The 26,720-nt window shown below is 40.3% G+C and overlaps 3 protein-coding genes and 1 long non-coding RNA gene across 6 annotated transcripts; 1 reads left to right on the top strand and 3 right to left on the bottom strand.

Moving 5' to 3' along the window:
- The first annotated feature begins 799 nt into the window (after positions 1–799).
- Positions 800–3,067, top strand: gmfg (glia maturation factor, gamma). Its single transcript, XM_041940325.1, has 7 exons — positions 800–950; positions 1,367–1,463; positions 1,544–1,593; positions 1,681–1,730; positions 1,826–1,908; positions 2,092–2,165; positions 2,891–3,067. Exons 1-7 carry the CDS (start codon positions 948–950, stop codon positions 2,960–2,962), a joined length of 429 nt encoding a protein of 142 aa, XP_041796259.1. The 5' UTR covers positions 800–947; the 3' UTR covers positions 2,963–3,067.
- Positions 3,068–3,196: 129 nt separating this feature from the next.
- paf1 (PAF1 homolog, Paf1/RNA polymerase II complex component) lies at positions 3,197–8,567 on the bottom strand. Of its 2 annotated transcripts, none has more exons than XM_041940323.1 (14): positions 8,330–8,567; positions 7,284–7,313; positions 7,050–7,142; positions 6,832–6,953; positions 6,673–6,739; positions 6,485–6,586; positions 6,281–6,386; positions 5,874–5,942; positions 5,534–5,637; positions 5,324–5,440; positions 5,072–5,200; positions 4,753–4,858; positions 4,244–4,328; positions 3,197–4,093 (listed from the first exon to the last, which is right to left on the bottom strand). In XM_041940323.1, exons 1-14 carry the CDS (start codon positions 8,374–8,376, stop codon positions 3,666–3,668), a joined length of 1,605 nt encoding a protein of 534 aa, XP_041796257.1. In that variant the 5' UTR covers positions 8,377–8,567; the 3' UTR covers positions 3,197–3,665. The 2 variants fall into 2 exon arrangements, with proteins under 2 accessions (XP_041796257.1, XP_041796256.1); XM_041940322.1 differs by having other exon boundaries at positions 3,198–4,093; positions 7,284–7,316.
- A 113-nt stretch (positions 8,568–8,680) lies between these two features.
- LOC121608903 lies at positions 8,681–12,381 on the bottom strand. The gene is made up of 4 exons (XR_006006979.1): positions 12,304–12,381; positions 10,798–10,934; positions 10,158–10,202; positions 8,681–10,060 (listed from the first exon to the last, which is right to left on the bottom strand). It is a non-coding gene; the product is annotated as an uncharacterized LOC121608903 (long non-coding RNA).
- Positions 12,382–12,606: 225 nt separating this feature from the next.
- Positions 12,607–26,197, bottom strand: taok1a (TAO kinase 1a). Of its 2 annotated transcripts, none has more exons than XM_041940211.1 (20): positions 25,928–26,197; positions 22,710–22,959; positions 22,523–22,594; positions 22,311–22,412; positions 22,151–22,196; positions 21,934–22,030; positions 21,712–21,825; positions 21,514–21,605; positions 21,190–21,283; positions 20,980–21,061; positions 20,703–20,870; positions 20,345–20,545; positions 19,890–20,018; positions 19,312–19,548; positions 19,085–19,213; positions 18,741–18,944; positions 18,316–18,555; positions 17,730–17,942; positions 17,394–17,576; positions 12,607–16,597 (listed from the first exon to the last, which is right to left on the bottom strand). In XM_041940211.1, the coding sequence occupies exons 2-20, from the start codon at positions 22,839–22,841 to the stop codon at positions 16,070–16,072; spliced, it is 3,063 nt and encodes a 1,020-aa protein (XP_041796145.1). In that variant the 5' UTR covers positions 22,842–22,959; positions 25,928–26,197; the 3' UTR covers positions 12,607–16,069. The 2 variants fall into 2 exon arrangements, with proteins under 2 accessions (XP_041796145.1, XP_041796144.1); XM_041940210.1 differs by having other exon boundaries at positions 25,736–26,197.
- Positions 26,198–26,720: the final 523 nt, after the last annotated feature.

The raw sequence follows: 26,720 nt of genomic DNA on the forward strand, positions 1-26,720 counted from the left end.
TTTCAGGATTAAAAATAAAGATCCTCCATACAGAAGATGTTGTTGAGGCTTCATAGACACCAGACAGCAGAACAGAAAACTGCTGTTGCATTGGTCTGAGTGTGTTGAAAGCATCGTCTCTTCTGGTCACAATCGGTTTTCGCAGCACTGATTTGCTCTCAATGGCAAAACACATCACAGCGCACACACAAAGGAAAATGGCAAATGACCTGTTGTAACATCACTGATCGGGGTGGGGTCAGAGCTGCAACATGCCTAAACTTCCCACCAGTAGAGAGCAGTATAACAACTGCTCCCAATGTAATGTTATGCACGAGGAGAACAAACCTGTCCCCCCAGCTCCAGACTTCTTTTCTGCATGACAGTTCAGTTTGAAGCAGACAGGGAAGTGACCCAAAACGCATCACACAGTATATACCTGCCACGATCATAACCTGATCCACTTTACAACCCTCTCTGGATGGATACATTTTAGTTTTGATGCCTAAGTAGTCTACATTTTATTGCGTATATTTATTTACTCTTATTTTTAAGTTCAGTGTTATTCTAAAGGATTTGATGGCCGTTTTGTGATCTTTGTATTTTATGTCCATCGCTGTATGGTGATAAGAAGTAAAACACTGACAATATTCAACAAAATATAAACCTGATCTTTTTTAACTTTAAACAGTTTGGATCTATTAAAGTTAAAGTCTCTTCTTTCAAACTAAAGCGAACAGTTCTATATGTGTATTTTTCCCATCATACATTACAAGTACATTCAAAGATGGTGTGTTTGCACACTGGATTCATGTTGCGTTGCTGAAAACAGGAAGCAGAACTAACGCATGCTGTAGCTTGCCATCTGAAGCAAGATCTTGACAGTCTGAGAGTAGCTCATAGCCAAACCTGTTTCAGCAAGGCAGTGTCACCCAGAAGACAGGAAGACAGGAAAAGATCCTTTGAGAATGGTAGGTGAAACTGATGCAATCGCTCGAAAGATGTTGCTTTTCTGTTGAAACTGACTGGATTTGATGAACTGTCACTCACACGCATTTGTGTCAATATGTGTCTATGTTTCTTTTACTTTGCCATTGCGACACAAGTCGACCATCCCCCGCGATCACTCACACAGGAAACTACTTTCTTGCGTGTTGCAGCAAACAACGTTTCCTGCCCTCAATATGTCAGAATTGTGTTTTGGATGTTTAATTCAACCATGCAGGGTGGAAAGAGACCTCAGCATCAGAGCAGATCGAGCCGATGTCTCTCACCCTCTCTCTTTCTTTCTATTTCTCCACTTAACTTTATCAGGAGCATCAGGAAATACTATACAATTTCTAACAATGACACAATTTAAGTGATTTTCTTTACGCCATTTTTGCAGTCAAGCTCCCTGGTTGTGTGTGAAACGGATGAAAGTCTGAAAGCTAAACTGAAAAAGTTTAGATTTCGAAAAGAGACCAACAATGCTGCCATACTGAGTAAGTATCACACACTAATGATGGATAGTAGAGTTACTTGCATATCTTGACAAGCCTAAACAATGATTTCTATTTCATAGTGAAAATAGACATGGAGAAACATCTGATTATCCTGGAGGCGGAATACGAGGCAAGAACAATTAAGTACTTTATGTAATTGCTTTTTTGTTTTGTTTTGTTTTGTTCAAAGTCACTTAGACTCAGCTTTGTCTTTTAGGACATCTCACTGGATGAACTGAGAGAAGAACTTCCAGAGAGACAACCCAGATATCCTGACTGTCTAGTGAATTTAGCAAACTCAAGTATATTTGCAAAACCTCTGTTATGGTTAAAAAACAATGTCTTCCTTGACAGTGATGCACGTTCATTGTCTACAGTTACAAATATGCCCATGCTGATGGGAGGGTGTCTTACCCTCTGTGTTTCATATTCTCCAGTCCAATGGGTAAGTAGAGAATCTTCAATCAAAACCTTTCTTCCTCCTCAGACTGTTGTTCTGACTTAACGACCACATTAACGGAAATCTGCTCATGTTATTGAAATGTGCTGCAGGAACGAGGTCGCAGAAGTATGTTCGATTGGTGAAATTTCAGAATCCCTTGGAAAAATGTTAATTTCATGTTAACAGGATGTAAGCCGGAGCAAATGATGATGTATGCAGGCAGCAAGACTAAACTGGTCCAAGACGCAGAGCTTACAAAGGTAATGATCTCAAAATTATGACCCATATTTAATGGAATGCCAGTGCTTTATTGAAGAATAATAAACATTTATATTTATTTGTTTAGAGATGGGCCTTAAATGGTAACTGTGCCAGATACATACAGATGCAACTTTCAGGCATTAAAAATTGGACCATCATTGAATCTAGACCTTAATTATAATTTTCAAGATGATTGGCAACTTTTAGACCTAAGCAGCATATTCCAAAAAAGTTGGGACGCCATGTAAAACATAAATAACAATGGAATGCAATCATTTGCAAATTAACTGTGTTTACAGACAATAGTTTTACTACGTGTTCCTGAGCCCATGTAGTAATATTATTTATAGAATCATGCTTACCTGTGGAATGTTGCTCCTGTCCTAACTTGTTTGAAACATGTCGCTGAAATCCAATTCAGAATAAGCATTTATGTACAAACATCAGTGAAGTTGCACAGGTAAAATATCAACTATGTTGTTTTCTTACTGTTTGCAATTGGGGCAAAAATGATTAGAAAAAATCACATTGTTTTGCTTTACACAGCTTCTTTGCATTTTGAAATCAGAGTTGCACTTTTAGATGTCACTTGTTGTTTTGATTCTTCGACCCCACAATTTATTAACAAGTAGTTTGAGTGTAGATGAATTAATATCTCAGAGCTTCTTTAAATTTTCATGTTATTCATATTTTGAATGCGACATTCTCTGCTGCACTCTGTTAGGTCTTTGAAACAAGAAACGCTGATGATTTGACAGAAGAATGGCTGAAGGGCCAGCTGGGACTTTTTCACTGAATGTGTATCATGAATACTGTCACTCTTTTTCTTTGTAATACACGCTGTTTGATTTGAATTTTCAGTTTTGCTTTCTACTGCTATTAAATGATTTACTGTATGAAATCAAGTGTCAGTTCTGTATTGAAATCAGTCATTTTAGACATGAGCAAACCCCTATTATTTCCAACAATAGTCTGAACTGAGCATCAACGAAACAAATCATTTAATTATTTTCAAATAGAGCACAGACATTCCACCTTCTAAAAATAAGATGTTACATGTATGGGATTACTTAAAAGTTAACTAAATCCCTTAAATAGGGAAAAAAAAAAAAACAAAACAACCGTTGACCACTCAGTTTCTTACAAAATGTTACCTGCATTTAATTATCGTTTGAAGCCGTAACACAATGACATGTCGAAAGCTGAGAGAATAAAGACATTTTTACATGATCCTGTGCTGAATATCTGACAGACAAGAACAGACGTATGGTATACAAATAGCTACTGGTGTACAAGTTAAATATCCAAAAAATAAAAACTGAACAGAAGAGAGATGTCCCCGGTCCAAATCCAGCATCTCTCACACAAAATTTCTTTTGAGACTTGCAATCATCAAGACACTACAGCCCCAGACTGAGCTAAGATCGGGGTCACTGAAAGGGTAGCTGAACATACAGATAGGATAGATGGCCATCACCTTGCAGTATGGACCACACATCTTATTCACTGTCACTGGCATCACTGGAATCTGAGCCCCTCTCACTTCCACTTCCACTCTGAGCTCTCTCTGAGTGCTCACTGCTGCGGTCGCTGTGTGCTGGAGAGGCACTGCGACTCCTGCTGCCTCCTCTGTGCCCTCCTTCATCCTCGCTCCCACTGCCGTCCTCCCCGCTGCTCCTGCCTGAGTTCTTGGGCTCGTTGTCGTCGCTGTCGTCGTCGCTGCCGAAGATCTCTTCCTCATCTCGCATTTCTCTGGTCCTCTCCTCGCCGCTCTCACTTCCGCTGCCGCTTGCCTTCCTCCTCCGCTTCCCTCTTTCCTCATCCTCATCGTCGTCTTCTCCCCTTTGTTCGCGGTCGTCATCTTCCCGCTCAGATTCGCTACCAGAGTTCTCTGCCTCACTGCCGCTGCCCTTCTCTTTATCATCACCTGGAGAAAACAATTCAAACATCACAGACAGAAATAGAAACTGATTAAAAAGCAAACCTGCCAAATAGTAAATGATTTAGCCGACACGCTATTACGACAGCGCAGCAAGTAGCCAAATTGGTAAAGAGATGTGAATAAAAGAAAACAGACCAGAGTCCTGTATGTCCTTATCCATGTCCATGTCTTCCTCTTCATCTTCTGGCTCATGGTTCTCCAGCTGAGCCTTACGCGCTTCCTGAGAACCACAATGAAAGGAAATCAGTCAGCATTGTACTACCACTAAGAATCCAAACTATAAGATGATAAAAATAATGCTACAACAGCTGCTGTCGTTAGCTTGGATTCATTGAGCCATGCAAGAAAGCAGCGCAGCACATACAGTGAAAGAACCAACTGAATTTTATCGATTACATCTTTAATGAATTCCTAAACTTGTGTGTATTTTAATAAACATAAGGCATTGATAAAAATCTCTTCTGGTTACATAGGAAAATAATGATTCAGTCACTAATCTTCATCCAAAATTCTCCTTCCAACTGTCCAATAAGTGGTTCAAAAATGTGCAAATACCTAAAGGAAATTTGTAAAAAAAAAAAAACAAAAAAAAAAGGTGTTGTGTATAACATCAAGAAAAAGATAAACGTAACAAGTAATCTAACCTGGGCTTCGAGCTCCTTCTCGTTCATGTCTCTGTGCTTACACACCAGCACAGCGTTTGTGGTCGACTGTGCTCCAGCCTTGGCTCTCCTCTTGCTCAGACGCACCCTGCCGGACAGAAGAAAGGTTGTCAGAGGACAAGGACTAGCACTTTCCCATGAAGGCCCCATATATCGTGATGAGGTACGAATTACACCAACCTTTCAAAAGCATAACAACTGACACATGACATAAAACACACTATTTATAATAATCTTGTAAAAACCATGTCTCCTTTTCCTTCCTTTGAGTTACAAGTCTCTCCTCTGATCAATCGCTTACCTCGTCTCAAGCTCGTTGTAGTAAACACCATCTCCATCTCTGAAGATGAAGAAGTAGTTCTCCTCATAACCCTTGCTGGCTTTGTTCTTGACATTCCAGTTGTACTCTCTGGCAATCTTGTAATCATACCTGAGACACAGAAAATAAAATGTATTATTACTTCCTGTCAGACAGAGCAAAGCAAAATAACAAGATGATTCTTAACTGCAGCAAAAAAGATCCACAATTTTCTTGATGTAACATTTTACTTACAGATCCTCAGGCATATAATCCATCCCCTCATCGCAGTCTCTCTTGCGTTTGCGAAGTGTTTCCTCATTGGGCAGGAAGTAGGCCACAAACTGATTTCCTTCCTCATCCATCATACCTCTGTATTGAAGAGACCCGAAATGTATAAATTAGTATTTATGCAAAAATGCTACTGTTGAAAAACACATCGCACAACAGATACTTTGAAGATACCTGATCATGGCCTGAGACATCATTTCCACTCCCGCTGGTCCTGATATGTCTTTAGGTGCAGGATCAGAGTCAAAGATGACCTGAGCGCATGGGTTGATCCACATCTGGGGAAAGAACAGATCCAAAATATGATTATCTAAATCATTTGTTAGTGAAAGTAACTTAAAAATGGCAAAGCAACAAGAGATTTGTTTTTAATTTTGCCTGTAAATTTGCAATTGCAATCTTTTCCCTTCCCTGCACTTCTCCAGCTACAGGGTCTGTGGCATGTCATTTTAAAGCATCCACAGAGACCCGAAAAGTCATTAGACATTGAGTGAAGACTGAAATTATAGCTCACCTTGAAGTCGGGGAACACAGGTAGCACCTCCACAGGAGTAACTCTGGGTTTACTGTAGTGCTGCGTAATCTGGACAGAAACAACATCATATTTACAAACCATCACTCATTTTTCAATTACCTAACTACAAACAACCAGCAAGAACACGTTTGCATTTTGGGTTAATGTGCTGATTAGCAGCCGATCATTTGTCTCCTAGTGGACTGAGCAGCTTCACAGCAATAGCTGAAAAGATTTTGTTTTATTGATCCCAATACCCCCATAATGCCCAAAACTGCACTCCCATGGAGTCTTCTACATAACTACAGTGTGTTCAAACTACCATGCCATTTCACTCTCAAGTTGCCTGAAATATAAAGGATGTTTAACAACAAAGATTTGGGCAGACGAGTCACATGCTCACTGACCGACTTCTGTGCATCCTCAAATGTCTTCTCAATAGCAGAAATCTGGCTGTCTCTGTCCTTGTAGATTTCTTCTTCTGTAAATTGCTGTTTGACAGATACACCAATCCTAAACACAAAACATATTTTGATCACACACACAAAAAAAAATTCATACATCTTCTACTCTTAGGTAGTGAGTAAACACATTTACTCTGGCCAACTTACTTGACTTCCACTTTCTCATTGGAAACGCCATATCTGTTAAACTCTGTGGAAATATATTCTGTCTTTCTCATCCACGGGACCACTTTTGCATGCTGCTGTGACCTTATAGGGAGGAGGAGGAAATTGTTTAAACAAAAAAACTTGCCACATGAATCTCCAACATGAAGCTGCTTGTTTAGCAGCCCTACCTCTTTGAACTGGATGGAGCCTGGATGTCCTCTTCCAGCAGTTTTTCATCAGCTGGGTCCAACAGGACTGAAAATTTAAAAGATTGGTTCAGTCTAAACAGGAATTTGATAAAGGAAAGCAGTCTATACAAAAATAGGATGGCACAACTGGAGACTTACTACTGGGGTCTATGCGGTAGGTGTCTGGGTTGATGAGATCAATGGTGACCCCGAGGTCTGGCTCAGTCAGGAGCTCATGCTTGTGCTGCTTCTCGAGAGAAGTGGCTTTATATTGTACAAACCTGCCACCAAAAAAAAAAAAAAATTAATAAATAAATGTCAAGCTCTGCCCATGTTCATCAGCATGTGCTTCATGGATGGAGGTGTTGGTTGTTTACCTGTGCTGATCAAATGGATATGTGATGAATTTGGGGTCAAAGGGGATGTCAGGCAGGCTGTTGCAATACTTCACTCGACAGACTACACCTGACCTGTCACGGGCAAAAAAAGTACAGGACATACACAGTTTGGGTTACCAGACACTTTTAAATACCCTACTACTGCTTTTTAAGAAGCACACTCCAGATTCCTGCACAGAACAGTAAATAGTTAATAGCGCTAAGTGTACTTACCTCTCTGGAACAGTTCTGTGTGAGGACGGCCTACTTGAAGAGAAAACAGACAGTTGTTAGATTTGTCAACATTGCTCATAAACTCATGCAATAGTGTAACATAAATGCTTCAGTGACAGATTATGAATAACGTACTACTGCTTTATTCACTGCTCTGTTTAACTTTCTTTTAAATTATGCTTGGATGGGTAGATATGCTGTTTACAATTTTCATAGAGGAAATCTCTGAAGAAATAACTTATTTCTAGTTTATAAATACGGATGCACTGAACCACCACCACCACCGCAGATTAATCGGCAATGGAGATACTCTCTAGTTGCAGCCCTAAAATTGAATACATCGGCCCCATTGTCATCGATACCAAATCAGTTGGATTGAATTTGAATCGATATAGACCGATATCCGATGTCAGTATTGCATCCATACATCCCTATATGTAGATGTGCTCTGCATTTACTGACTGAATTCAACTCTGAAAACCGCAAATTAAATCTCTAAATAATTGTCATTATCTCAGTGTTTTAGTAGAAAGATACTGCCACAAAGAGTTTTACATGTTTTATTTGTAAGAACTCGCTGGTAATACCTAAAGCTATGCCAGGTATATAATGTAATGCAATCCAACACTACTCTTCTGCCATAATTGTATCACAGGTACGTTATTGTTAGCATATGGTCTGGTTAAACTTGGCTAGCTTACACTACGTTTAGCGCAACGTTACCAAATGTTTAAGCTACTGCGACTGACTGGAAAGACCCAATTTACTTATCTCAGTCATTTGTTTTAACGCTAAATAATAAAGTCAATATCAAGACACCTTAGCAGCAAGGTTATCTGAAGTTTATCTAACGTTAAGCTTAGCTAGCTAACTATCGTTGTTGGCTAACGTTGCATTTTGCCCACATGACATGTGAGCAACCTCATAAACTAATGTTGACGACTCGTACCTCTTTACACATTAACTCGAAAGCATAGGAGTTAACATTAATTGTCAATGAAGACAACCAGCTGGATTAATAAAGTTGAAAAAGCATTTTAACTTACCTATGGCCGTCTTCCCGCTGAGCTTGTGTCTGAATCGTTGGAGCCATGTTTATGACAAACTGCTTACAACCCAAAGCAAAGTTCTTTGTTTGCACAGATAATAAACACAAATAAGCCTGATGGCAAACAAACCTCTTGCACCAATTAAAACTACATAGAAATATTAAGCCTGACTTCAATCAAAATGTGTACTGCATTTTTATTTACCCCGACAAGATAATTTAATGACCCGGTAGCGTTTCATGATTGACAGTGCGTAGGACTTCGAATGATGTGAGCGACCCCTACAGCCCTGGCGTGTAAGGTGTCTGTAATCAGCGAAAACTTGCACTTAAAAAATACCTCAATTTATTCAGCATTTTCAGACAAAACATCACTGACATTCTTTGTCTCAGTTGTAAAAAGAGACCAACACCATGTGCGGCTTTTGTCTAAAAGTAAACCCTTTAATTAACAGAGGGGAAACAATAGTGTCTGATGATACATGACAACTGAGCAATTACATGTGCTGGTAAAGCCCACAAGATGTGGCTGAAAACTCTGGAAATTTCTCATGAAGCAAATAGTAATTAACCTTAATAATGAACCTTCAAGCTCAAATAATGTGCCTGTAGCCAGTTTCTCTACTGAAGGTGACGGTTGTTAGTGTGAAAAATATAAACTCCATGATCAAATGATAAGCTCTTCCCCAGAGATTTCATTTCACCTCAGTGGAAACACTTTTTCAGTGTTTTGCCTGCCTGATTTGCTCAGATTTCAAGTCATAAGTCGTCTAGATAATTGAATGGTGTCCGTTGATAAACAATTAGGAGTCTGGACAAGGTGTTGTATTTTGAAAACGGAGCAGATTCTCTATACTGTTCCTGTGTCTGACTTCCTGTTTGACTTGATCTGCTCTGTGCAGCTTGACGAAGCTTCTGTCAAAAATAGAGAAGTGTGTATTCTCCATGGAGTAGAGCGTAGAGCCGCTTCTAGTGGAATCACAAGCATTGTCTGGAATGGCTGTGATCGGGTCCCGTTGCTGCCTTGCAGCAGGAATGCAACACAGCCAGGTCAGGTGGAAGTTGCAGGTTATCTATTGTGTTCAGTTATATCTGAACCCAAGTACATGGATACACCACCTCCAAGATTCAAAATTAGCTCCTTGTTAACAGTTGTGGCATCAAACATACATCAAAAAATAAAAACAATGTTAATGACATTCATACGTTTTAGTTAGAACTGCAATATATTTAAAACACAAATATCGCTGCTGACAGCAACAACTGTGGTCGCATAGAACTGCAGCATGACCAAAACACCATCTCAGTGCAAGCTTCGAAAATGGAGTTCAAAGAAATAAAATAATGATACACCCCATTTCATGAACCAAGCTGGCTTTCTGCTACATTCATTCTGCTTCCCCAAAATCTTTAAGTGAAGCTATAAATGTTATATTCGTGGGTGTGACACAAATGAATCATTGAGGACCTCCCTCTACATCTCTGTTACAGCTTCACCCATGCTGCGACTCTCCACCACCTCTTAGTGGCCTACATTTACCTATGTTAACAAGGACTGTGCACAACAGTGTGTGAGGCAGTCAGTGCAAAAGAAAAACAGCTACTGCTTTTCATCATACGTTCTTCAGTCACATAACTGCAGCAGCCCTCGACTGAGAGTCCTTTCAGTGGCGTTCTTGATCTTTTCCCATCTCAGGTCTGCATCTCTGTCTGCATACGGGTATCCACTCTGTGGAGAGAGACAAGAGATTAAACTTTGCACCCACATACACACAGCTCATAATTTCAAACCGTTATATACTCAATTAATCAGGATAAGTTCTTACCTGCTCAACATGTATATCATCTGTCCAGGATCATCTGCAAATACTCTGCAACATGAAGAGAATGGTTCCATTAAAAAAAAAAAAAAAGCTCACTATCACATGAACCAAGACACCAATTCCATAATGGACATTGCCATTTAGGTCTTATGTGGTTTTCCATTCATCGGATCAAGAGGGGCTTGAGGACTCTTAAGGTCGAAGTTTGGGTCCTATCAAGAAAATAGAGTCCATGTTTTAACTGTGAATGAATGTGATGCCATCTTCTCTTCTCCCCATCTACATCCAAGTTAGTTGACAAAGAAGTGTTGGTGTGGAAAACAAAATTGGGGCCTCCACCAAAAAAGAAAGTTCAACTTAATTTGGCTCTATTTGGTGTACTTGGCTTCACTGAGCCTAAAGCTGGTTATGAAAGGTGGAGGTATATATAATATAATTACAAAACTAGAACAGAGTAAGAAGCTGCAAAAACAATACATAATTTCCAAATTTTGAAAGTAAGTAATGGTAAAAAATACATTTGAGAATGACTATATGTGTAATTTTAGGGTGAGTATGTTTTTCTTTTTTGTGTGATGATGAACAACCTATTATGAATATACGATGCGCATAGAAAATTTGACCACGGAAACACATCTCTTACCCATCTCCCCAGTGGTAAAACGCTCGGTCCTGGTAGAACATGGACAGAAACAGCCAAATACTTATTGTCTCGACCCAGAAGATAACGAACAGGAACCATAATGATGACAGCAGGACTTCACACAACATCCTGATGCTCTGTGAAAACACAAAACATACAGCAGAAAGAAGTGATGCCTTGTGGAATTAATATCCTTTGTATGCTGTGGCTATAGCAAGTATTCACCTGTCCTCTGACTTTTTCTGTATTATTCATCTTCCTTAAATAAGGGTTGGCCGATAAGATGGTTGCATTAAACTATTTTGGGAAATCATGTAAATCACGTTGTTTCATGCTGAGTTGGGACATGGGTCTTTGACCAAAATATTGCTGTTTGCAATAACCTTGGTGCTGACCGTGTGCTAAACCTCACTACTTTCCTTTGCATGACATTTTACTTACCTGTGCATTAGAAAACATTTTATAGACGCATATACATAAAAAAGGACATACTGTGATTAAAATCTAGTTTTACTGCCAATCAACAAATTGCAAGTCACCATGCAATGATTACTTTTTTTTTTCTTACATTACTCGCTTGCACAGTATACATTTCATTCATCATCATCATCATTCATGACTGCATTACTGACTAACATGTGAATACATGTACAGTACGTCATATTAAATACTGCTATATTATTATGCTGTACTTAAGTACATAAAGTTCCGGAGTCGGACACAACAATGTAAATCTAGAAAGGAAAGTGTAGTATGTTAGTAGCATATACACAGTATGTAAAACGTGATATTTACAACAGATATTTGATCAGTTGGCTGTCCGCTGAGCATCACTACCAAACTATAACTAAAATCTTGAATTGAAGATTAGATTAAAAACTACACTGAAAACTTTGATATTGCCTACACAATGCCTTAACTCACATTTTTTCCACTTTTTACTTGGCTGATACAAGTTAGCAAATCGGTATCCAAAGCATTTCAGCGAATGTTAACTGTCGCCCACTATGGCTTCTACAATACATGACTAGTTTATCTAGCGTAATATCACACATAGCGACGTTAATGCTACTTAAATTTGTTTATCGTTACAGTCATTGATACACAGTTGTTGTTGCAGGGAACCTATTTAGTCTAACAGACATAATAACGATGGCTAGCTTGCTAGCTTAGCAGCTAAAGTGGAGCTACAAACTGTGCCAACCAGCCAGCTAACGTTAACTAAGAGCTAGTCGTTTCGCAGTGTTTGTGTAGCTAATTAAGATAATCATTACATTTGACTTTAACATTAGCTAGCTCATGATTACGTCTTAACGTTAGTACTTCGTCAATGCAAATATTTCATATGTAGAACGATGAAGTTGCACTAGAGTCGCAAACAAACGGGAAAAGCTAGTTAACTTTGTAACAGCTAAAATGACATTTGTCACACATCCCTATTGTTAACGGGGCCAGCACAAAGGTAGAAAATTATTATTGATTAGTGTTATAAGACTGTGTACTCACTCAATTCAAAAGCTGTTGAGACGGCATTCCCTTTCCAGGCTAGCTAAACATTCACTTCTGTTTACAATGCTCGTCACATATCACTTTGCATTTACTTCCGGTTCTGGGACCAATTACAACGCTGGCTGACGGATTCAGAAGGATTCTCAGAGGCCCTTCACAGGCCTTTTCTACAATCTTAAAGCAGCATCCATATCATATCGTGTATGGCAAAGTGCTCTTAAAAGTGCCATACTATAGCAATCTAAAGTTGTACACTTACAAAAATTAATGAATAAATAAAAAACACAGGACAAGTTATACTAAAATTACTTTATTACAGCTGATTTCTGTTCAATATCCCTCTGCCAACACAATGGTAAATATAATACAAACAAAATAGTAAATTTGATCCTATTTTTATTCTGTTTCATGAATCTTTTTACACAATTTAAATCCACTTTTAGTACTTTACCATCTCTTATGTAGTATCTTCATAATCTCTCTGACATTCAATAACATGTTCCACCATCTATACAGTTTAATACAGGTTATGAGTTGTAGTGGTAATGTGCCAAAGAAGAATACTGACATCTTCAAAGAAATGCTATCTCTTTTCATAATTTGCCTGTCACCACATCATCTTTTCAAGCCTTTTTACTTTGGCCACTAGACCAGAACCAACTTGCTTTTTTGTTTCATACATTTCATGCCCTCAGTCCAATGAAAAACCATGGAGATGAGACAATGCAGTGGTATCTGGTCTTGGCAACTCAGGTATGGCACAGTGTTTGACCATAGAAAGGATCACCATTTTCTGTTGCCGATTCTCACTCAGTATCCCACATGCTTTCAGTCAGTAGGACAAAATTTGACATCAAAGTTTAAGCTTAAAAAAAAAAAAACTTAAAATATAAAATAAAATCCAGGTGGTGGAAAGGTCTTACGACTGACAATGATTGAAAACAATATCCAGACTCCCTCACACACAACACTGACATAAAAGTGAACAAAAATTGTGCATACAAACTTAAGGTTGGCATGTATGTGAGGTTTGATTGGCCTAACATTCAAACTCTTGGCCTTGGCTTTTGACTTAAGGTAAGATTCCGATCATGATAAATACATTCCCCTTTTCTTTACCAAATATCAATTAAACCAGAAAACAAATTCCGAATAAACCTGCTGTGTTACAGTTGCTGCAACTAGTACTTGGAGTTAAAAAAAATGAATGAGTTCTGGGACCAAACCATATGTAAAGTCATATAATGCATACTTTCTAGGTAGGATTATATACATGTAGAAAATTAAAATCCCACCTGTTTAAGAAAAAGACCCCAGCATTTTTTTGTGTCCTCAAGTGTGATATAAACATATCACAATTTGACATTCAGAAAGGGCCAGCATCTGAGAAGGTGGCTCTGAATCAAAGTGGAACGGGGACAAAAGGTGCAGCGGAGGAGAACGAACTCGAATAAATGGCATTCAAAGGAGATGACAGCAAATACATGCATATGAGGAATTCTGTCTGTGTACACAAAACCAAGAACGTCTTCCAATGAGCTATGTCCAGACGACGCAACACCACTTTCACTTTGAGAGTGAACAGTTTGCTATCAGTGTGGTCCGTCAGTTAAATAAAGTTAGTTTTAAAATTATTTTCTTAAAATGTGAGTTTAGTCTTTAAATGTTTTCTTTAATAAAATATACACGTATGAACACTTAACTCCAGCTTTGTGATTCAGGGGAGTTTATATCCTAGCTATCTCTGGATCATCATCTCTAAAGGCCTTTTCAACAAAGTGTTTTAAATTCTGTGTATGGAAATGGAAAGCCTAACTTGAACAGAGGCTAATAAAACACTAGAAGGGCACCGACTTCTCCGATGATATTTCAACCACAAATCAGAAAGAAGGGATCGAACAGAAACAGATACTATTAGAGGAGCTGCAAGAGCTATCAAAGGAATACCTAAGTGCTTTTTGCCACATTTATGTTTGTATTTGGCTGTATTTCACAGAGTGTGCATTGACTCAATTTACATTTACATGTATATGCAGCAATGACATCATGCGAGCATGTGCTTGATTCAGTCACCCTTGTTCTTGGGTTCTGATGAGATGGTGAAACATTTCTAACCTCGCCCCTTTTAAATTTTTAGTGTTATTACTTAACTGGGCCCCAAAATTTTAAAAGTGTAGTTTTCCTTGTAGTGCCAAGCCTGCTGTCATGGTCATGACAATTACCTAAAGCTATCTGCCTGCACACAATGGACTCTTTTCCGCTAACTCAGTTCAGTTTGTTTTATGGAAACTGTAGCTGGACCATATGTAAAAAGACTGCAGCATCCTCACATCTTCTATTCAATCAAAATTCAGCACATACACACAGAGGAAATAACCAACAACAGCCACAGTTTCCCCAACAGTAAAAGCTGCAGCAAGTGGGGAAATGCGTTCAGTCACATACTGTGTGTTGATATACATTTGGCCTTGTATGTACTTGGGAACTTGCTCCTAAAAATCACAGCACAGGCTAGCTTGACTCCTCAACTCAACGACATATGTACCGACAAAACACTCATCCACCAGGTGCTTTGCGAAAAGAAGTCAAATATTAATCTTACACATATTTAGCTGTATAAAGTGCTTTGGAAAAGGCAGCAGTTTTAAAAAGGCACTAATAAAAATGAACAGATCAATACTGGGATTGTTTTTGAAGGCAAATTAGTTTTTCCCCTTCACAATTCCTCCTGTGAATGTGTACAATGACATTCTCTGCAACATGTGCGACCACCATTCTAAAGCCCTAAAGATATAGTCACTAATATACACAAGTAATTTTATACTATATCTCACCATTTATAAGACTAAAACCAACTTTACTGCATACACAGTGAATGTAATAATCTGAGAAAAGTATGTGGGACCTCTGGAACTAAAATCACAGGTGTTAAAATAGACTGAACAAAACATACACTGGCACCAATTTTAAAGTGATAGTGAAGTGTAAAATGTAAAACTATAAACATCTGAGACTGATTTCTGTAATCAAAGGTTAAAAGGCACTATAGTAGTGTTGTAGCATAAGCCTGTTAATATCAGTTTATTTGGCTCTGAATTTGTAATGTCTCATTTTGGCTGATGACCTGGAACTCAGGTGAAGAAAAACTACTGAATAAAGAAGCATCTAATTTAACATAATGACCATTACAGCAGGCTCGTATCACAACAGCCAAGCATCTCGAGTCAGGTCTGCTGCATTTTCAACCACCGTCAAAGAATCGACCAGTGTCTACCTGAACATGAATCGGCAGAATGAAGAAGGGGGAGTGCTGAATAAGAAAATCGGTTGACCGTGATTGTTTGATACCACATTTCTAAGGACATAGTTAACCCACGTCAAAGGCTTTTTAACAGTGTTTCATGTGCAAAATGAGAGCAATGGCTGTGAATAGCACGAAACATTTTTTTTTTTTAATTCCGAAGGAGAGCTGTAAATAAAAACAAATGGGAGTATTATGTGTTGACACTCAAACTGCTTATGTAACATAAATTTAAGGATCTGTATGTGTGCCGATAAACTGCCGTGAGGACGGGCTGCATCTCTTCCAGCCCTTTTGACCTGAGCAACATTTATTTCATCACACATCCACATCTGTACACGGGGGAATCGGAGGCCAAGTGTCGCAGAGAGAGACAGAGCAGCCAATACTCTGTCCTGCTGTGTTTGTTGGATTCTACATCTCCACCACACTCAACCTCTGACTCCGGGGCTGACAGGGGATCTATGTGTAGGAGAGGTGTGACCCGTTAGATATCTGAGAGGTGACACTGGTACTCCTGCTCATGCCCTGCTCACTGCGCCCTCCTGAGGGTGTCCTCCCCATTGCTTGGGGGCTGTTCTGTACACCTCCACTGCTGCGGGAGACTGCTGATGGATGGCCCCATGGTGATGGACCCCCACCTCCCTGCATGCCCTGCCCCCAGCCATGCTGCATAGGTGCCCCTCCCGGACTGGAGTGATAGTGGTGATGGCCGCCTTGGTGACTCGACCCTGCGCCCAGATTGCCACTGCCCCAGTGTGGCCCTTGAGCGCTCGCAGATGGGTGTTGCTGATGGTGACTCCAGCTTCCTGAAGCCCCGGGAAAGCTGTGGCTGAGGGCCTCTGGGGAGATGTTTGATAGCACCATGTTGCTGAAGCCCAGACGCATACTTTCCGAGTCAAAAGCTTCGACTTCTCTGGCTTGGCGTTCAAGCAAGCTCCGGATTCGCTCCAAGCGCTCATTCTGCAAAGACATCATCTCCTCCTCAATCTACATAAAAAAGAAAAATAAGTAAATAACAATGTTCATATATGTGCTTCACAGTTAGCAGATAGACTTAACTGCTGCCTCTTCTACTGCATCCATCCAACCCATAACAAAGGTACAAAACTGGATTTTTCTGCCTTTGTATGGACTAGACCTAATATCAGACAGTGGTACTATTCACAAATTGTTTCCTAAATGGACCACAGATATAACTCCTTAAACTCACATCCACTGTACGTCTGTTCACTCTGTTAAGGAAAAGCACAGGTGTAAATAATCAAATAAGTGATGGCTGAATTCCATTTGGCTGCTTCAGTTTCAGGGTCCTGGTATTATTCATGTGGGCTCACTGTCACACTGTCATGGCTTAGTGGGACACTTGAACAGCAAATTGTTCATGTTATTTACACCTGTGCTGTTCCTACTATGACAAGTCAAAATGCAAACTGCTATAAAAAATCTCCGTTCAGCTGTTCTTAAAGGCACAGCACACCCATGGTACATATCTACAGGTGTTTTCACTTATTTTTACTTCCTTAACCTCCCCAGTTAATTTTGCTGCACCTGTTAGTGCTGGACAAAGTACACCCACAGTAAATCCTGTTTATTGCTACATGGAGTCAGCTAAACCCACGTAAATCCCAGCAAACCGAAGCAGGTCTAATAAACCAGAATAACTGACAACCTGTATGAGTGTGCTGAGCTTTTAAATTGAAAGTACCTCTAAAACCAAATCTTACTAATAATGATGTCAGACCAATGTAAATCCCCCCCATGAGAATAATGAAAAGAGTAAAACCTTCTGTTCCAGCAGGGCCCTTCGGAGTGACACCCTCTGCTCCAGGTCCTTCCTCTCGCGGTCATGCTGGGCATCTGTCTGCATCTTGATCTTGCTCTGGTAGGCGTTGAGAAGCTCCAGCTCCTGCTGTAGCTGCATTCGTAGGCCTTGGCACTGGGCCTCCTGAGTCTCATCCAGACGTAGCTAAGGACAGAGAGAAGATCACAATCAGGACCCATCCAAAAATAAAATAAATACACAGCCATAACTGATTTGGGCACATCCTATAAAGGCGGTGCCTTCATGGTCTAACTTCACAACTTTAGAATTCTACATTCCTGGCATTGCCAGACTCACCGCCTGAGTGGAAAGCATCTCATTGATGGAGTGGTCATACTGCTCTGCCAAGATGGCAAGTTTGCGGTGCTGCTCCTGCTTCAGCCGTTTAAGGACAGCCTTGTGCTCTGACTTTGGTGTGGTCTCCAACAGATGGTTCCTCAGTGCTTTGTACTGCCTGGTCTGGATCTTACATGTGTCCTGGAACTGCTTCTTGATCTGTAGCTCTTTGGACTAGAGGAAATCATACAATTAGGGATATCTTTATATTCAAAAACAAGCATTATTTACTATATTTAAGTGTGCACAACCAAAATATTTTTGGGCTCAGACGAAATAAGTAGAATTTGAAAACCATTCATCGCATGAAATGAAACACAGTTCAGCTTCTATTCTCACTTCTATTTTAAAATGTTTGCCGAACCAAAGGATCAATGTTTCAGCACATCTAAGCTCATTCAAGGTAAAGAATAGGTCTGCCTGACAAATAGTGATTTGCACATTAGGCAGAGCCTACGAGCACCAAGACCAACCTTTTATTATCATTGAAATGAGAGTACCTACTGAATTTTCAAGGTGCATGCATGCTCACAAGCTGCGTTCTCACCTTGAGGCTCTTGGGTTGCTGGCGAACCTCCATAACGTGTTTACGTCGAAGTTCCCTCTCCCTCCTCTTGTTGTACTCCTGCTGATTGGTGAGCTCTGTCTGGTGCTGCAGGCGGATCAGCTCAGCCCGCGTTTTTTGGATGGTATTGAGCTGGCGGAACTCCAGCTCTTGCATGGACTCATGGTGCCGCAGAAGCATGGCATGTTCCAAGTCCTTCTGGGTCTGACGCTTGTTCAGCTCCTAATTATGTGCACATGCAGAGACAAACAACAGGGAGATGAGATTGTCAGACATCAGAGATAACTCAATTTTAGTTTGCTAATTAGTTAATTTCCCACGGGAGACAATAAAGGCTACTCTATATTGAATCAATATCTGCAACATTTGAGACGCAGCAGTACAATGTAGGAGAGTACAGTGTTTACCTCTCGCACCAAGTCCTGTTCAATATTGTGGCGAGCAATCAAGATCCTCCGTTTGAACCTGCGGCATTCCAGCTCCAGATACTGCCGCTGTCTGCGCTGTAAGTTGGCCTCTTCCTCTGCTTGGTAGTGTTGGAAGTTTTCCTTCTGCTTGGACAACCACTCCTGCTTTTCTTTCTTGGGTGTTGACTGGTTTTCATTCAACTCCTAAACGGAAGAGAGATTGCAGGTCACTAGTAGAACAGACATCATATTACTGATTGATGTCCATTTGTTGACAGAAAGTAAACTGAAAAGCACAGTATTGGAGACTAATGTATAGGACATGCAGGCCTGGATGCCCCTACCTCTTTGAGTTGTTCCTTGCGAAGTTTGTACTCCCGTTTCTGGGATTCTAGGAAGCTGTTGAGCTCTTTCTTCTGCTGACTCTGAATATGTTGTTGGAACTTCTTTTCATCATTGCTAAATGTTTTTGCCTGATGGAGGAATGCACAAACAGTTTGTTCAAGAAAAAAACTAATAGCCAGTGTTTCGTAAATCCTGTATGAACTTGAATCTAGAGTTGAAAGCATACATCTTTCTCCATGGACGCCTGGTGCTTCTTGATCAGTTTCTCCATCTCCTGGGCAAAGCTATTCCTCTGGTTCTCCAGCTCTTTGTCCAGGCGCAGTCTGTGCTCATCCATCTCAGCCTTCAGCTTGTTTTCCAGGGCCATCAGCTGTTTCTGGTGCTGCCGCCTCATGCGCTTGTAGCCCAGTATCTGCTCCCTTAACTCAGAATCCTGCTCATGCTCCTTAATCTGGCGAGTGAGCTGGCAAACACAAGACGCAGATTCTCTTTGTAATGTTGAGGGTTGAAAGAACAAGTCTTTGTGAAAATTAAATATATGTGAGGCTACTGTATGTATTAAATACAAGTGAGGTGAAGACAACATGAGGAAAACAGAATTATTGTACATATCCAAGTGCAATCATAAATGTTTCAAGCTTGTCCTACTTTTAATTATACACACTATTACTGCTTTCTAGCCTTAAAGTAAAAGTATTCAGTAAACATAAGGACAATATTAATATCAAACGATGTTGCCTTTGACCAAGACACTGATGAGGAAAAAGTCCAGTAAGTATACAAGCAGTTATTTTGTGTAATTACCACTGAGGCTGTGCGTATAGTAGCAAAGTGCTCGCGGTTCCGTTTGGGCCGTGGAGTGTGTGTTGGCGGGGACTGTGGCTCAGTTGGCCGGGTGTGAGGTTCTGACTCTTCATTATATGACTGTTCCTCCTGAAAGGTAAGCAAAAATGCACAGAATATGTAAACAGCAGAACTTGATACTGCAAAGTTATATCTAATGTTGTACTTCAAATGAATGAATATTACACATTAATATAATATAACACATTAAATATATTGCATTTGTACTGTTTTTAATTGAGTATATATCAAAAAGGATTGGAAAGTTAGCACATTCTGTTTTATATATGTTTTACACAGTGTCCAGACTATTTGGGAATCATGTCATAATAATGAATTATTAGAATCAATTTGAAACAGTGAACACCATTTAACAAGACCTGGCTACAGGTCACACAGGAACCTGGTATTCTTACCGGTTTGAGGTGTATCACAGAGCTGTTGGACATGACTGTGTGGTCTCCCTCCATGTCCACCTCACTCTTGTCATCGCCTGCATCTGTTAGACTGTTGACAGAGCTGCTTTGGGAACTGGCACTGATTGACATGCTGGGTATGGACTGGTTGCTCCCCACGCTGTTCACTGTACCCGTCCGACCAACATTGTGTTCTGGCTCCTAAATATAACACACAACACAGACAGTAAAGTCACAACAATGCCCTCTAATAACATTAGATCACACAATACAATACTATAAAATACAACCTCCCTAATCTGGAGATGAAAAAAATGGAGAAAGAGACAGAAGCAAGCTAAACAGTCACAGGACAGACCTCCTCTTCATCTTGTGCCTCAGTTGTGGGGCCATTGTGGGCTTCCTGAAACAAGATCTTCTTCATTTTACGATACTGCAGATTGTCCAGCTCCCGCACTGCATCCTTAGTCCTATTTATCAGGTCTATTAGAACGGATTCTGGTCGCTCACGCTGGACAAATGCATGCTGGAGGAAGAACACATAAAAAGCATGAAGATCCTGACTTTTATTGTGGTTATAGGGATTAACCGTAAAGCATCAAATACATCTGTCATAGCCATTTTCTGATTCTTACCTTTAAGAGCTCCTCAGAGTTCGGCCTATCCTGGGGAAATTTCTGAAGGCAAGAATCTACAAAGTTTCGGAAATAATCCGTCCTAAAATTGAGAGATGAAATGTGGAAAAAGAATATTGTACATTGGATAATTGCAGTTTCTTATTTAATGGATTATGCTTGTTTAAGAAACAAAGATACCAGCTCTTCTAAATTTCATTGTAAACTCACCATTCACTCGACTGCAGCATGGGGCTCTCGTTCTGTGCTATGTGGTATAAGGCACTCATTGCATTCATATTGAACAGTGGAGGCTTCCTCTCAGCTGTAGAACAAGTGCAAGGTTACATCAGGGATGGAGTCAGGATGTTGCGTAGAACAATGAAATTATGAGAGGAAGAAAGAGCAACATTATTTCGTTACTGACTGATTAAGTGAGCAAAATAGATGCTGGCTATGATATGTTCGTAAAAGTGTAAGAGATGAGTGTGGATGCAACAACATAGAGGTCTAAATCTTAGATGTGAATTGCACCATAGAGAACAGTGACCATACCTAATTCAATGCAGGTTATTCCCAGAGACCAAATGTCCACCTTTCCATCATACTGACCCTCATCCATAGCTAAAATTACTTCTGGGGCCATCCTGAGAAAACAAACACATTCAGCATGATAAAAATATGTTAAAGGCAATTTAACGTAAAATCTGCAAAGGTGCTACGAGAGTGTTTTGTTCGTGTTTTGTAGCGTACCAATATGGAGTCCCAACAAAGGAGTTGGCAGGACAGGCAATGGAGGCAGAACCAAAATCTGCTAGTTTTACTTGCCCTGGCTCTGTCAGCAAGATGTTTCCTGCCTTGATATCTCTGTGAAACACATAAGAGGAAATGATTACAGCACCACACAGAAGACAGAACACCTGAGAGCACAAGCACTTGGTGCCCAGCATGCTCCCAAACACTTGAAATACTCACCGGTGAATCATGTTGTGGGAGTGAAGATAAGCCAACCCTTGAAGAGCACCATGGGTGATTGCAGCTATTTCAACTTCTTGCAGAGGTTTCTTGTGAACTGGAGGGGATACATTCAATAGTGATGCAAATCAAGAAAAAATGACAAGGACTGAGAAGATTACCTTCTCTGCTTGTAGTCATACAGCTTCATGCATGAGTTTAAAGGTTTTCAACTCACCTTCTAACAAATCTGAAGCAGAGCCTAGACAATACTCCATTACCAGCTGCAATGAAATAGACAGTGTTCTGTGTGAATTTGATTTTTTTTTCTCTTTATCAATCAGTGGCTAATACATGTTCGTAATCATCATCACTGAGGCTCTCATGTACAGTCTTACCCAGGCAGTGTGCTCACGCAGGTAGCATCCTTTGTACTCTATGCTGTTTGGGTGTTGTATTCTCTGCAGGAATTTCACCTCTTTGATTATGTCTTGCCATTTCTGTGAAAACAGTGATAATTGAGGACTATAACAACAAACGAAACAACATCATGCTTAAAGTGGTGACAATTGCCTGTTAGCATGATATAGGTTAGTGGAAGCCAGCATACCTCTGTGGACTGTTTTCCACTGTAAGACATCTTCTTGATGGCCACCACCTCATTTGTCCGCACATCACGTGCCTGAATGTTAAAAACATTATAAATTGGTGTGATTGTCATCTTCATTTCACAGCTTTACCAATAATTTAAGTTTTCTTTTAGTGGCTTTGGCTACATGGGCAACAGTAAAACTCACAAAATACACAGCACCAAAGCTGCCATGTCCGATCTCACGCAGATCTGCAAAGAGCTTTTCTGGATCCTCCTTGAAGAAGAGATCGGCAATTTCGGGGTCCTTCAGGCTCCCCGCCCGACTGCTGTTGGGCATAATGGGGAGTGGGGGGGCAATGCCGCTGCCGCCAGGAACTATCTGGGTCTGCGACAGCGACTTGGAAGCCCCCACCTATGGCTCATCTGCAGGTCAGTGGTCTCATATGTGTTCAGAGCTAAAAGCAAAAAAAAAAAGTACACTGAAACAAACACGACAGCCGCACAGTGGTATAACCTAATGATACATGTACCTCCAGTAAAAATTACGGGCCTTCATTATTAATACTGAATGTACAACAGAGAAGCACAATGTGCTCCAAGAGTGGTTTAAGAAGTTCATTTGGATGTTTGGGGTAAGTTTCACATCTTCTCTACCTACTAATAATAATCACAATAGGTAAGTGAAACATCTGTGTAAAAATCACAGCTGTTCATATGTGCTACACATGAGCCTATTAACCTAAGCAAGGGAAGGCTACACAAAACATGAACTGAACCATGATACCAGGTGCAAATGTGGAGAATGGCCACCCGGTCAGAAATCCTGAGGCAGCAAGCGATAGGTCTTGTGTTTCCATAGTAACAGCACCTACAGTGAGGAAATCAGTGGGCTGTGTCCTGACAACCTCCCCTCACACCTTCAGTGACTGGTATGCAGACACACAGATGTGCTGAGGATACAGAGAACGGTCTCGCTGCCGACAATCTCCAGCTCGAACAAAGCAACCAAGGTACCAACACACTGCTTCACTGTGAGAAAGATGCCTGAACTGAAACAAAACATTCCAATGATGGGACTACTTGTTAAACCTGTAAGTACTACATGTAAACACATGTAAACACATGTTCTCAAACATCGTTCATATAACCTTCCTACAAATAATTAAAGGGTCTGTTCACCAAAATCCAAAAAACAAAAAATAAAAATAAAAATACCTCTTCCCAGTCATCTACAGAGGCTTTTGCCATGCTGCTCATTCTTATTTGCCCCAGTTTTGAGATATCCACAGGAAAACAATGCAGACATAATTGCAAAATTAAAAACGAAAATGTTTTGCCTTTCCAAAAATGTCTTGCGTACTCCAATCAATCAATCCAACAACTTACTTGAAACACTTACTGTGAATTGTGCTCTTGTGAATGTAAAGGAATACTGAAAATATCCACAGCAGGGTGTGTGCATTAACCTCACACTGTAAAACCAAAACTATTGGCATGAATAGATACCACTAGAAATATGAGGGGAAAAAGTAGGTTTTTGTAATTTGTCTGTTATTTTCATTTTAGCTGAACTCATCCTGATGAACAGAACATTGCATAGGTCCATAACTAAACTTTCAGGCTTAAACTTTTAACTATTTGCTGCTTTTAAATATTTTGTTATACAAATGCACTCCTGTAATACAGATGTAGACTGTAAAAGATCACTGAGCAAAGTTTACTGAGTCCATGCGGCTCAGATGATTAGCTGCAAACAGATGCAGAGCTGACGCTAGAGTCACAAGACTTCTTTCCCAGCCTGGGAGAAACAGCCCCCAGTTCAAGCAGACATCTTTTGTCTCACAACAACACTGAACAACTCACTATTCCACACAGATGCAGCCACGGCCCTGAAATAAAGCCTCATTACCATGTGGGACTGTGCCTCTTTATTGTCATTGTCCTTTACTACATTGTTGCACATGAATGAGCCTTGTTGTCATATCTCATGATGGGCATTTTCAACTGTGGACACGTGAGTGCAAAAGTGACTGATGATAACTGATACCTTCATAAAACATCATTGCTCTGACTAGCACACACACACACACACACGCATGCACAAGAATGCAGCAGGACAGGACAACAAAGCTGGAGGGCTGGAATTCCCAATGTATGTCCTCACTGCGCTGCATTTCCTGTTCACACAGCTATAGGGAGGTAAGAAGGGGCCCTGGTGAGCACTTTGACTAGTGATTATCTGTCTGTCTTGACTTAACAGCAATGGCATGCTTTCAGACATGCACTGCAATTGCAGACATAGCGAAAGAGAGTGTTTAAAGCTTTCATATCATTCAGATAATTTATCTTTACAAACTGCCATCAGTTTTTAGAAATTGGTACACAATGCAGAAGTATCAGTAATGTCGGCCAGTTAAATCTTGTCCTTTTGGCACGCCATTCCATGGCACAACAAACACACAATAGCGTTATAATATCAACCACTAGTGTTTCCTTTATCTTTACCACACATGTCAAAGAGCAAAAGCCAAAAACTATCATCAGCTAAACAATGCATGTTTATTTACAGGCCTACATTACAGTACAATAATTGGTAAGATAGCAATCGGGCCTAATAGAGTCTGACTGTGGGGATAGGCAGACACTTGTAAAGACAGCATTGCTATTACTCTGGTATTAACTGACCATGGATTTCATTACAACAAACGTAAAGATATCTTGTCTTGGATGAAATAGTAGCCCAGCATTACCTGCTACGTTACATCCTAACTCACCTGTGGCTAGGTAATACCTCGCTGGAGTTGCAACACAAGTGGAATTACAGAGATCACTTGGTGGGATTTTCTGAAAGTTGTCACTTTCCAATAGCTGTTTCAGCTGTCGCACAAGCAAGTCGAATTGACAAAGTATGAAATGTAAAGACCCAACACCGCTCTCAAGCGTGCGCAAACAAATTCAGAGGTTTCAGGAGCTCCCAAGTAGCCAACGTTGACTGCAATGTTAGCTACACACCAAACTTAACGTGAGCTAAGCTAACATTAAGTTACGTGTCATATGATCAAACCATCCGAGCATTATTCGCGACCTTTTTATTGCGTAAACACTTCAGCAACTACATGAGTGATGTGGAATTAAAACAACTTTACGAGTCATTTGCCAGAATTTGCTAAATTAGCAAGCTAACCTATGTGATGTTTGCTAAGTTAGCTTACCCACTTAGCTGAAACTCACCCTCTCCTGACAGGCCAGGTTTCAGCACTGTAGAGAATGTCGTGTATTTCAAAACAGTTTGGGATTATAAAAGTATTCTTCCTGTTTCATCCCCGGTGCGGTAAATTCGTACGCTAAATCCTTGTGGTTCCTAACGCTGTCAGTCGATTATAACGTACAGATTTGTGAATTATTATAGGTTAAAATCCCCACCCTCGAAGTAACTAGGGTGCCAGAACAGTCGAATCCCACTCCCAGGCAGGTCCAAAGATGGCTGCCGAGCGCTCCACCGCCGCCTCCCTTCGTGAAAATACGTTGGGGAGAATGTGAGGGAAGTTCAAACACCTCCAAAACACTCCGAAACGAGCCGCGATAATATCCCCGACGTCGTTAGAAAACCTTGGGACTTAACCTAGCACACAGGCATATTAACAATTTAGCTGTTTAGTTAAGCAGTAACTCCGCCTGACTGTCCGTCTTCCTTCGACATACTGCAAACAGCAGTTCCGCCCTGCCTGGTGTGGTTGCAGTAAACTCTCTCTGACCCAAAAACATCCAGAGGCGGAGACATAATTAAAAAACACTCAGCCTATAATATATAGGAGAGTAATTCAACTCTTACAAAACATTATTCATTTGTGGTTCCGTATCTCCTCATATGTTGTAATGTTTTTCACTTAAATGACTACACCATGGGATAGGTATAAAATAAAAATCTAAAAATGCATTACCTCTCAATGGAAAATGCTTCTCTGAAAAGTGCAATTGCTTATGATTGTTAGGGTGTGGTAGCTGATCGAAAATTGTAAAGTATTTATAGGCTTACGGTCATGAGTCTATAAAAGGTGGCACAAGAGTAAAGTCCACAGGGTGTCCAAAATCGTAAAAGTTTCTCTTCTGGCATATAGAGAGCATGAACTTTAAATTTCATGATAGTCTGCCAAGTATGTCATTGTCATTTTATTGGCTATTTATTTATCATTAACAAGTGGGAAGTGATTGATGG

This window comes from Chelmon rostratus, chromosome 7 (genome assembly GCF_017976325.1).
Source record: "Chelmon rostratus isolate fCheRos1 chromosome 7, fCheRos1.pri, whole genome shotgun sequence".
Lineage (NCBI taxonomy): Eukaryota > Metazoa > Chordata > Actinopteri > Chaetodontiformes > Chaetodontidae > Chelmon > Chelmon rostratus.

Coding starts and splice junctions, on each gene's coding strand:
- taok1a (XM_041940211.1), bottom strand. CDS start 22,841: ATGCCCAACAGCAGTCGGGCGGGGAGCCTGAAGGACCCCGAAATTGCC. Junction 22,031..22,150: donor TGCTTCAGATTTGTTAGAAG/GTGAGTTGAAAA, acceptor TATCCCCTCCAG/TTCACAAGAAACCTCTGCAA. Junction 16,598..17,393: donor GGGCCCTGCTGGAACAGAAG/GTTTTACTCTTT, acceptor TTTTTTATGTAG/ATTGAGGAGGAGATGATGTC.
- gmfg (XM_041940325.1), top strand. Junction 1,594..1,680: donor TCCTGGAGGCGGAATACGAG/GCAAGAACAATT, acceptor TTTGTCTTTTAG/GACATCTCACTGGATGAACT. Junction 2,166..2,890: donor AAGACGCAGAGCTTACAAAG/GTAATGATCTCA, acceptor GCACTCTGTTAG/GTCTTTGAAACAAGAAACGC.
- paf1 (XM_041940322.1), bottom strand. CDS start 8,376: ATGGCTCCAACGATTCAGACACAAGCTCAGCGGGAAGACGGCCATAG. Junction 6,387..6,484: donor AATGAGAAAGTGGAAGTCAA/GTAAGTTGGCCA, acceptor TTTTGTGTTTAG/GATTGGTGTATCTGTCAAAC. Junction 4,094..4,243: donor TAAGGACATACAGGACTCTG/GTCTGTTTTCTT, acceptor TGTTTTCTCCAG/GTGATGATAAAGAGAAGGGC.